Here is a 12,247-nt window from a genome sequence, read left to right as displayed (position 1 = left end):
ATTAACACACACACATGCACACACATACTGTCAGTAGGCACTCTGTTATGGATGATCTTTAGAACTCACTGTAACTCTTAAATCTCATTTTGAATCCCAACTCTGTCAACATAGGTCTTTAATTAACTGTTTATGATCTACTGAGGTCCTTGAGCAGAGAGTCAATCAATCAATCAATTTTTATATGTATAGCGTCAACTCATTACAACAACTGTTATCTCTAGACACTTTACAAAAAGCAGGTAAAAGACCTTACTTATTACAAAGACCCGGCTTAATCCATCATGAGCACTTCAAAAAGTTACATTGGTAAGAAAAAACTGCCTTATTAAAAGACAGAAATCTTTAGGCCGGATTCCAGGCTCATGACGAAACAGCCTTAGACTAGACTGCGCCGTGCGGGACAGTGGGGAGTTTGGGGGGTTGTTGTTCAGGCAGTCTGTCTAGCAACAATCCCGAGGGGAGGGGCAGTGGTGTTACAGAAGTGTTAACAACATCTACGGTTTGTAAAGGGTAGGCAATGGGAAAAGCCCCAACACTGTACCTGAACTCTTTCTAAATGCCTGCATAGGGCACTCCAATAATTTTTTTTTTTTTTTTTTTTTTTCTCAAACTCTACTTAATCACTTTATTCATGAAAATGAAACATATTTCATGTTCTGTAAACATATTTCAAAGGAAGCATGTGATTTCATTAGTTAGTTTCAAGTCTGCTTCACTGTAACATGATCATGATGTTGTAAATAATAATCCCAGTTTAGAGTAAAACAGATGACAAAGCACTTCCTTGTGATGGACAAGTTGCTACCATGGCATACTGTGAATCAGAACAAAGTTTGCCATGACTGAAGAGGTAAGTGTGCTTACCGGAGCGACGTCCTTCTTGTCTTTCCGTATGGGGACACTAGGGGGCATAGTGGACTGCCTTTCTGCTGGACTGTCCCTCTCTCCAGTATGTGGAGAACTCAAGCCATTACCTACAATGACAAAGACACAACTTAATGTGTGAACGTCGTAAAGAAGAAGAATTGGACACATAAAGAGAGAGTGTGGAAATACTGCACTGTGTTTAAGAAGTGAAAAGACTCAGCTGCAGAACACACTGCAACTACAGTCCACTCAAACTGACTCTTCTTCATCAACATTTGTTTGGGTGAGTACAATCTAATCTGCAGGACTGAAAGCACAGTGAGATCAACTTGAACAGTAACAGACACACTACTGGGAGCAGAGAGGGAGGGAAGAAGGGAGCAGGCTAGCAGGAAGAACACAGAGGATCAAATATAGTCATGAGCGGAGGGGAGGTGTTAATGCACCACAAACAACCTGCCTGCCAGATGGTGACCTGTATTATGACTTGTATTTTTGTCCACTTTTATACTCTGACATGAAACCAGTAAGTCCGACCAGTGTTTCCCACATACAGACGATACCTGAGCGGTCCGCCCAGGTACAGTGTCATTCTGTGGGAAACACTGCTGTCCAAATACTTTGTTAAAGTATATTGAAAAAACTTTACAATTATTACTTTTTGTGGCAGCTAGCTCCTCTGGAACCTTTCTGCACACAGCCCATCTCCACCAAAGCTTTCCTGTTGAGGACTTGACACTACAAAACTTTACTTTCCAGATTCTCAACTTGATTGATTTTTTTTTTATGTAACTACAACTAACCAAACCTTCTGTTGTTTTTACTAATCTTTCTGATTTTACAAAAAAAAATTCAAAGTTAACAGCTCCAAATAAAAAGTCTCAGTCATTCTTGTAAGCAAACAGGTTAACCAAAATACACCTTATAAAAATGACATGTGGTCAAGAATATAAGGATATATATATATTTCAACTAATGAGAGCAAAACTTTACTTCAAACTTTGAACGCTCTCATGTGATATCACATGTCTCCTCTCTCTCCTGTATAAGTCTGATTAGCCAGGACGATGTTTTCTCCTCTTCATTCTTCCTCCGAGGAAGCGAAGGGGAGTGATAGCAGACAACTAGCTCTTGATTGACTGTTTAGTCCAACCAATCACACTTGACAAAAAGATGACAGACACTTATATTGATCAGGAGCTGATGGACAGAGGGAGCTACAAACAAAAAAGAATGTAAAAAGCGCTGTTGTTAACGGACTCATGGAACAAAGAAATCAGACTACAAGGACCGACTAATGGGAGACAACCAATCGGAGGGGACGACAGGGTCTGCGGACACTACCAATCTATCAAGTTGCTGCTCTTACTCTCTTCCTTTTCCTCCTCTTTTTCCTGCTCCTCTTTCACCTCCTTCAGCACCTCCCATGCCTCCTCCAGCTCCTCCTCTGTGTGAGGCGTGTGGAGCCACTCCCAGAAATGTCTAAAGCTCCCATCATCCTCTGGGGCAGAGTTTTCCACGTCCGTGCACTTGGGGCTCTCGTTACCTAGGCTACTGCGGCGGTGGGGTGGCAGCTTCGGGGGCGGGGGTCGCGGGGGGACATTGGAGGCTGCCTTTGCCGGGCTTGACGTCTCCGGGACTGGGCAGCGTTTGATGGTACCTCCCCCTCCGCCGTCGTCCTCACTGTGTGACTGGCTCTCGTCGTGTTTTTGTTGCTGTTGGGACGTGGTGGACGTGATGGACTTGGGCTGAAAGACAATACAGACGAGGACAAACAGTGAGCAGATTTCTCATATCCAAGAAAACATGTTAGAAAAATGACATAACTGATAAATAAAATGAATCCTCAACAGAGAAATCTTCCACTGAGCCTGAGGGATGTACTGAGTTGTTTATACCTTGGGAGGAAGTGGAGGCGGGACCTTTGGCCTCATGATGGTGCTGGATTTACTGAAAAATTAAGAACGCAGGAGATTTGAGAATTTGCGTCTTAAAACACTCAAGAGTGACACTAAAAAGTATTCAACACACCCATCAACATGTGACAACTGATGCTATGGTTTAACTTTCCATTTCAGAAGAAGTTACTGATCATAAAAGGCAGATTCTGTTCCAAGACACATTTTATTATCTATACTTCATTGTGTTAAACTTCTTTAACTAATAAAGGTTAAAATTACGTCTGTCTATTTCTAAAAATGTAAAAATCTGATTCATTCTAATAATGAAGTGGAAACCCGTTTTGTGCAGTCAGACAGGACTGGGTGTGGTCCTGTATGTTATGGGCTGATCAGATAATACATTCTGAAATGAAGAGGTTAACCATAGCCTGATATTATTTGACTGTGAGACACACACACACTTAATAAACACACACTTAAACCACACACACACACGCACGAGGGAACTGCTCTAACCACTTAAAACAAAGTGAGACACACACGAGAGATGGTCAAGACAAACTACAAACAGAGCATGAGTAAAGTCTCAAAGAAAATAGTCGTGCTGAAAGTTACTTTTGTTTGTTAATTTAAGCACTATGCTAAATTTCCAAGTTCACCAGCACCATATTCACCGAGACTTTATCCATCCTGCCTAATGAACTGCAGAGTTCTAGCACCACATGTAAAAGAATGACAAGACAAAGAACCAATCATAGCACACACATAAAAACGAATAGAGGCTGAATGAGAAAGTACAGGACACTAACAAAGTCCTCTGTGTTAAATGACAGTCAACAGGTTAATGGCCTGAATGGAATCAGTTAGATCTGAACAGTGAGTGTGATGGTTTAAGGGTAGAATAACAACAATGTTGGTTAATGTAGCGTGGTGGTGGGCGGAAATTGAGACGAAAAACCTCATTCAGTTCAGGATCAATTGACATGTGTTAAGATATCAGTTATATGATATCAACGGTTACACAAAATAGGGACATTGGCAAAAAAGAAGTTTATCTACAAAGTAAGCACAAACCCATTGATCCCATGCTGATAACTTGAAAGGTGAAATGGAGAAGATGAAGATGACTATTTTGCGGAGCTGCTTCAATATGAGTTAAGACTTTATTCAAAGTAAAATATGATTTTTCTTTTGACAGTGAGAGCTTATTTATATTATCATGAACATGCTAGCTACAACCACAACATGTAGTTAGCAAGCATAACCTAACCTGTAGTTCTAGATTCTGGAGGTTTTTGTAGTCACTCAAATATATATCTTTTTTTCATTTTCTTGGGATGTGTATGTGTGTAAGTAATTGAGCCTGTCTGACTACAGTGAAAAAGACATGTAAGTCTGGCAAAGATTAGGCTCTGGTCTGCTGAAGACATTTGGCTTTAACATGATGAGGGATGTGGCTGGATGCCAAATATACAGTATAATAGAAGCAGGAGAAGCCAGAAGGCAGCGGGTATGTGCACACACACACACACACACACACACACACACACACACACACACACACACACACACACACACACACACACACACACACACACACACACACACACACACACACACACACACACACACACACACACACACACACACACACACACACACACACACACACACACACACACACACACACACACACACACACACACACACACACACACACACACACACACACACACACACACACACACACACACACACACACACACACAGAGAGACACACACACACACACACCCTGACACAGCAAGGAAGCACACAGATGGCGACGCAAGTGGAGAACAAAACAAGACAACAGCAAATGAGATGTCAAGGTCATGAGGATCATTTATCTGAGTACGCAAACTACAGACAGACCTTTGAAGTCATCGGTTCTGAAATATAGATTAGTATGAAGTGATTGAGGGCGATGAAATGATGGTATGCATCTGGGATTTAATGTATCAAAAAGATTTTCTTTTTAATTCAGTGGTGTTCAGCCCTATCCATGGCTAATGCTATCCTTTGTCCCTGGGTATTTAAGTAGGTAAAGTGTAAAAATGACTGAATTCACTAGCAGCCTAGAGGTCAGTTTTGGGGTTAGGGTTACTGTTAATAGCTATTAGACTTCACACAAGACAATATTAATGGCAGAGAAAACACACACAAACACAGGTGGCGTATGTGGCGTGATGGCGGGGTGTGCTGCAAAGAGATGCATCGATGAAACTTTGGCTAATACAGGAAGCCTTCCCCCCTTGTCTTCCTCACCCTTTCCTCTTTGATACATGGGAGGAACGGGTGATGAATTAAAAAAAAGACAAAGGGCGAGAGGCTTCCAGCTCTGAGACTGGGAGAGAACTTACTGAGTGTGAGTTTCATCATCATCTGCACCATCATCATCCTCATCCTCATCATCCCCTAAGTGTGCCACATGGCCCCTGGGAGAGGAGGTGAAGATAGGAGGAGGAGGGGAGGAAGGGGAAAAGGGTTGAGGTAAGGGGAGCATAAGAGGGGCGAAGTTAAGGGAGAGAGGGAGCAAGCAAAGGTGAGAACAGGAGGAGGAGGAGGAGAGAGGGAGGAGGGGAAAGGGGAGGGAGAGCTGAGTGAAGCTCGGTCCACAAACTACCTCTAACCCTTGAACCAGATCTGAAAGGACTGAACAGATCCAAAATTAAAAAGATTTTTCCTCCCGCCAAAATAAAAGGTCCTGTGAAAAATACAGAACCAAAACAGCCATTGCTTCGAATTTAAACAGTTCAAACCTGTACAGTCCTTGCAGATCTTACCACAACACAATCTCTAATCAATCAACTCGTAGCTACTTACACACAATGAATACCCTCTAAATCCTGAAGTATATATCAACATCAATATTTTAAACTGGCTTTTAAGGGGCACACTACATTTAAAACCTTATCATGTTTAAGAAATACTTCTTCCTGTTTTCTAAGCAACAACAGTAACTCATTTTTAGATGATAATCTTCATCTTCATGTACATTACCACAGCATTCATTCTATAATCACAATTCTATAATGTTAATACTGTTTTTTATCTGGGCAGGAAGCTATCATGTAAGCTTATATACAGCACCTGCCATTACTTAAGAAATATTTGAGATTGGACAGGCTTTTCATCGTGGATATTAATCGTCCTTCCCTCCTTTCTTTCTTTCTTTATTAAGGACAATTTAGCAAAAAAGTGAATTTCATGGAAACCTCCATTCAAAGTTGAATTATAAGTCGTTATAAATGCATTCTGTCCTGTAAGAATGTCATATTTCCTACTGTAATTTCTCCCTTCAGTAAAGAGGGCCTCGGCCATACCTGGGTCTGAAATCCTCTGTAAACAAATTTTTGTTTATTTCTTCTTAGGCATACCACATAAGATAAATAAACATTGATGGCTAAATTAGAATAAATCAGTCAAATACTTTTCAGGTAGCGTTTCTTACATTTTGCAACACCTCAAAACTGCATAGTGAACATGACCTTATTTGAACAATGTCTGTTAATCCTGACTGACTGTTACTACTATATGCTCTACTACCACTTCATTGTAATATTGTACAACAGTACTTATTCGTCTGTTAACCTAAGGATACTTAAAGGGATACCGAGAGGGGCAGAACAGAACACTTGAAATTTTAATGCCAACGACTACATTCTATAGGCCAAACAATGCTTCAGTAGATCTGGTTTATACATGTAGGGGAATCAAAGTGTCAGGTTCTTAAAAGGGGACGTTAAAAGCACCTAATGACTGTATATGAATGTGAGGACTCTACAGTATCTTGTAATGGACACCACAATTACTCTTTGAAACATTTGCTGTATCAGATAATCTCAGAGAAAATAGCAAAACACAAGGATGTGATCATCGTTGTCTTTTGGGGAAGTAAGAAGAAAACCTCCTGAGACTTGCCGGTAAATTTGCTTAAGACACCAACTGCAGCTTTGGCTAATGATCTGTGTACACGTGCATATGTGTGTGTGCGCATGTGTTTGTGTGTGTTAAGCCATGCTCTGCAGGAAGCTCCTTTGAAGCACAGCGCTCCCCTGATGACATCAAAAGCGTGAAGCAAGCCGCAGAGGGAAATTAAGACCCACAAGAATCCCCAAAGTGTTGATAGGCGTCACAGCCTGAAGTCATTACAGCAGCGTTAGTTACTAGTGATTGGGCCCAGGTTAGTCCTGCCATTAATAATGATTGGCTGATGGGACGGCGTGGTTAGAACACCAGCGAATCAAGAGGCCCTGGGTGAATCAGGACGTGAGAGCGGTCTGACCTACCTCTGCTGCAGCTCCTCCTCCACAGATTTGAGAAGACTCCTGTTTGACAGACAAAGAGAAGAGAAATGAATGAATGATGGAATAAAGATAAAGATGAGAAGAAACACACTTATATATGATTTCTGAATTCATTCAAAATGACTGCAAACACATGTCTGGAAAAATCTCTTAATCCTTGATAGACAGTTGAGAAAAATTCTGCAGCACTGATCTGAACCTCAGCTTTCTGCTTACAAAGAACACGGAAAATCAAACACACAGCTTAAAAAACATCCTCAGGCTGCAATTATGAATAAATCATCAAAACTACCCCTATCTCAAGCAGTAGATAATAGAATGTGACATTTTCTTTTTTTTTCTTGCATGTGAGATACAGTATATATAAAAAAGACAAAGATATAGATACAACGGCGCCTGAAATCCTCTTGATCGGGTTTTTCACACATCCACCTCACAGAGGGAGACTATCATTTTTACAAATACTGTATATCCCTCTGGTGCTACTTGCATCAGCTCACTCGCACTTTCTGCAGAAAAAATACTGGGGGGCTAGCGGGAGAAACTCCAGATGAAGTTCAAGTGAATATTTCCTCTGTTTGTGTTCACACATGCAGCTCACCCCTAAAACTAGTTTTTTGGTAGTTTTGTGCAAATGTGAAATCACTACAAGAGAGCGACAGAAGCTTTGAAACTTGAAGACGAGACCTACTTGTTTCCTCCCAGTAGACTTGGTGAGTCGTGGCCATACTCCAACTGCAATTCCTACAAGACAAAGAGTAACATTACAGCTGTGTCACAATACATACTGATGATGGGTTCATTTGCAAATGTGTCATTTATTTGATTTCTCCAAAAGAGAAACAAGGCGGAAGATCCAAGCCAAGTGCCAAAATATATCACACTTAAATAGTGACTACAACTGAAAGCATGCTCAATTGATAAATGACTAGAGGTGCTGTGGCTGTTAGAGCAGCCTGCTGGTGATGATAAGACCCCTGATTTAACAGAAATGTCACCTTAAATTTAAAACAATACCACAGACAAACACAGAGGATAAAAAGAGTCAGTGTTTATGGCTAAGTATGTGTGCGTTTACTCTTGCTGAGTTCACATTGTGGCCTAAAATTTTTAAATAATAATGGAGATGTTTTAAATGTAATTTCCCTCTCGTCCTCATAGTTTAGATATTTTTTAAAGTGTGATATGTGCAGGTTGGCTAATATAACATTTTTACCTAATACATTAAAGTTTAAAAACAGGAAAGGAAACTGAATAAATGAGCCAAAACAATGGGCACAAGATATATTTATTCACAACTATTTTTCTGTGTATTGAGTAATTCCTAAATTCCTACTTTATCTTCTTTAGAAGGTGCAGGTTGATACATGTACAGTAAATACCTGCAGGCATTCTGCTTAGTTTTGTTCAATATTACTTTGCATTTGTTAAAAGTTGGTTTTAAACCAGTTTTACCTTTTTGTCTTGTTACACCATAAAATGAAGCAATGTCTACCTAAGACGTGTCATTACAAGTTATGGTCTCTGAGTTCACATGCAGTGACGCAAGTTCAACCTTTGAGTTAGGTTTTAGAATCCAAAGAGAGGGAATAAATATATATATATGTACACAGTACTTCTACATGAAAAAAATATATAAGATTGAGGAACAGCCAGAGAATATAAACATTAAATTTTAATTGTTGTTGTTTTCTTTTCTCCAACTCTAGCTAGCAGAGTCTAATCAGTGATAGCTTTTTAGCTAACTTGCCAATTAAGCTAGCCTAAAATCTAACGTAGACCTACTTCACTGCTGATGCCCTAGTTGCTAAATTTTCTATACAAACTTTCAAACTTATGAAACCAAACTATGTTCTCCTATCGACTTCAAAGACAACAGGATGTGAGCCTGTAGCCAAACATGCTAGCAATGGCAGCTACAGTAGGAGTAGCAGCTGAGAGCAGTAGCTCTGTAATAGCTCTTTAATTACAGCCACATGCACACTGTAAAGGTGTGTGGAAATTCACTGCTCAATAAATTTGAGTCCCACACTGCTTTTTAAACCAGGTATAGCAGATTAAAATGCAGGTTCATAGTAAGCAGCCCTGGTTGAGTTTAGAATACTTTTTTTCAGTGGAGTAAACGTAAACCTGGGCTCAATTACATCAAAAAGAGCCACAATGTGAATGCAGCATCATGAAACAATAGTTTTTAAAAAAAGAGAAAGACATAATACAACAAGCATGCAGAGTGAAGCACACATACTGCAGACATCAGACGATCAGATACACACAAACATTGTATCACACACACACACACACACACACACACACACACACACACACACACACACACACACACACACACACACACACACACACACACACACACACACACACACACACACACACACACACACACACACACACACACACACACACACACACACACACACACACACACACACACAAAAAGGCCTCATTGGTCCGTTCAACTACTGAACGTAAGAGGTTAAGGAACATAAAAAAGTATTGAAAAAACACATTTTGCGTTGTATTTTGAATTAAAAGTAAGATATATATATCTAATAAATCAGGTATAAAACAGCATAAACTGAAAGGAGTGTATTTTGTAAATTTGAACTTTAGGAGCCAGACTGTCAGTGTTCAAACCCAAGTGTCCTTGTGCAAGGCACTGCACCACTAACAGCTTTTAGACGGTTTAATATTATCTATTTGTGACCCTGAAATCTATCTTTGTCTATTTTACTCAAGCTTTAGATTTATCACACATTAAAACGTGATTAATAAATGTATTTAAAATAGTTTCAATTTTAATGATTTTGTTTGTGTGTGTTGTATGTGTATCTGAAAACAACAACAAGAACAACAACATCACTAAGGACCCTTATCACCATGACAACTACAACACCAGTTAGTGCGGCAAAAGCCAAGGCTGAAAAAAAAAGAAGAAAAAGGATGTACAGAGACAGATGGGCGGACCACAATAGATGGAACAAAACTGTGAAAATGAACAAAAATACATGTTGGACACTGAGCAGCCAAAACAATCAGCACTCTGGAATATGAAAAAAAAAAAAAAGGAATTATAAAAGAGGCGGCCAGGGCTTGGAAACCAAGAGAGCAAAAGGAAGAACACGGACTTGTCCTTCAGGAGCAGATTAAGATGTGAAGAGAAACATGGAGAAAGTAAAACAGCGGTATAAAAAAGAAGCCAAAGGTTATAGAAATGTAGACGAATTGAAAATTAAAAAGGCCGGTGGAGGAGGACAGAGGGAGCGGCCGAAAGATAGAAAGAGAGAGGGAGAGAGAGAGAGAGAGAGAGAGAAAGAGTACTACCATATTAGATCTGGCGGTATAGTAGAGCTCCTCAACACAGTCCAGATAGGGCTCAGATTCACACTGGTCAGCAAGACAGAGCGAGAGAGACCTCAGTTAATACATTAACCTGGACTGATGGAGGGAATGGGGGGGAGGGGTAGGGGGTAGGGGAGGAGTGGAGACACGGATGATTGATGAAAAATGGATTAAGGCCAAAATGGGATCTGAAGTCCGTGGATCAGCAAGACAGAGAAGGAGGGAGATGCTGCAATATTAATTTGAAGAGGGGATGAATTGGGGTATAGAGTGAGGGAGGGATGGAGTCAAATTGAGGAGTTGGAGGGTTTAAAATGAGCAAAAACTGAGGAGGAGAGACACAAATTACATTAAAATCTCGAAGGTTACAAAAAATTGTTAATTTTAGAAGCCTTTTGTTCCTGGGGTATTCTTGGCAGTATTTCTAAAGAATTACGACCGCATGTTACAGTACCTCAATCCAGGTTACACAATGTATCTATAGCATAAACTGTAGGTGATATAAATGATATAAACATGCTTAAAGTTAATCCAGCCATTAACTCCTGTCTGGAAATCTTGCTGCCAACTGTTTTTGCAACAGCTTTGAACATGGTAACAACTGTCATCCTGAATGTATGGATCATATAGAGCTAAAAAACAAAAACAAAAAAAAACCAGACTAATCAGCAAGACAGAGACAAAGTAGACTTTCAAGATTTAGACTGAAGGATAAAGGGGATGAATGAAGAGGTATGACATAAAGACCTTCACTGGTGTCTGTCTCATAACCTTACTCCAGATTAGATGGATTTACATATGGAGGGAGAGAGAGGGAAATTGGAACGCTATTGTGTTGGACTTTCTAGAAGGTGAGAGGAATACAAGGGTGGTTTGTGGAAAAAGGTGAAAGTGCAAAGGATAGAAAAATAGTTGAAAGAAGTGAGGGAGCGGGGTCTTTATCAAGACGCTGTGGCCATGCATGAAACCTGCACCATCCCATTTATTAACACTCTTATTCTGAAGTTTTCAATTCAGATCATCAGGCAATTCAAAAAAAAAAAGTACAATAACCATGATGTAATGACAAAATCAGGCCCGTAAGTACATAGCATCAGAGCTATGTGCTAATGAGTTCACAGTTCTTGTTGTCTCCACTTTCGGCTGCTAATCCAGTTCTGAGTCTTGGTGGCAGTTGTAAGACTTCAAATGTTAGCCAGCATTTACAGGGTTACTGAGACATTCCGTTTCCAAGGTCTCCCCTGATTTGGACGAGACCAGAATATGTTCTCAAAGAACCATCCTGGGAGCAACAATGCAAGAGGCCAGAACAATCTTAGCGCAAGCCATTCAAAACAAATCAGCAGGGTTCTACTCTGAGCTCCATGTGGACATCTAAGCTGCTCACAATGTCCCTAAAGGAGAGCCCAGACACATTGGAAAAGATATAAACAGCTTGTGCCCAAGCCTACATTCACATTCAAAGAAACCGGTTTAATGTGAAAAATCTGAATAAGGCCAAACAAGCATGCACTGCAGCATTTTTGAATGCAGCTCGGCAGTTATTTCATTTCATTTCAAGTTGACGCTTAAAGATTTTGATCCATGGCTGGTATAGATTGGACATCACTAATCTACCTCAGTGAATGAACTGAACTTTGTGGATGGGCTTCACGTCTGGTTTGATGCAGATTGACAAAAATCATTGATTGGCTGCTGTGCCTCCCGTGTTTAGGAGTGGATCTGTCATGCTGGTGCAGGCGGAGTGACACCAGCAATCAGACAGCCGTACA

The 12,247-nt window shown here is 40.3% G+C and overlaps 1 protein-coding gene across 10 annotated transcripts in view; it reads right to left on the bottom strand.

Annotated features, from left to right (window-relative positions):
• LOC132975571 (mitogen-activated protein kinase kinase kinase kinase 3-like) overlaps positions 1–12,247 on the bottom strand; it is a 41,550-nt gene that overhangs the window by 8,755 nt on the left and 20,548 nt on the right. For 3 of the 10 annotated variants that reach the window (XM_061040209.1, XM_061040210.1, XM_061040211.1), the window contains exons 15-21: positions 10,458–10,520; positions 7,810–7,862; positions 7,101–7,139; positions 5,172–5,246; positions 2,769–2,820; positions 2,240–2,618; positions 868–977 (exon numbers count right to left, since the gene is read on the bottom strand). In XM_061040209.1, coding sequence (XP_060896192.1) covers positions 868–977; positions 2,240–2,618; positions 2,769–2,820; positions 5,172–5,246; positions 7,101–7,139; positions 7,810–7,862; positions 10,458–10,520 — 771 coding nt within the window. The remainder of the gene's footprint in view (positions 1–867; positions 978–2,239; positions 2,619–2,768; positions 2,821–5,171; positions 5,247–7,100; positions 7,140–7,809; positions 7,863–10,457; positions 10,521–12,247) is intronic. The other 7 variants (XM_061040217.1, XM_061040219.1, XM_061040218.1 and 4 more) reach the window with 5 other exon arrangements.

This window comes from Labrus mixtus, chromosome 6, assembly GCF_963584025.1.
Source record: "Labrus mixtus chromosome 6, fLabMix1.1, whole genome shotgun sequence".
In the NCBI taxonomy this organism is placed as follows: Eukaryota; Metazoa; Chordata; class Actinopteri; order Labriformes; family Labridae; genus Labrus; species Labrus mixtus.
This window is presented reverse-complemented; position numbering and strand designations above follow the sequence as displayed.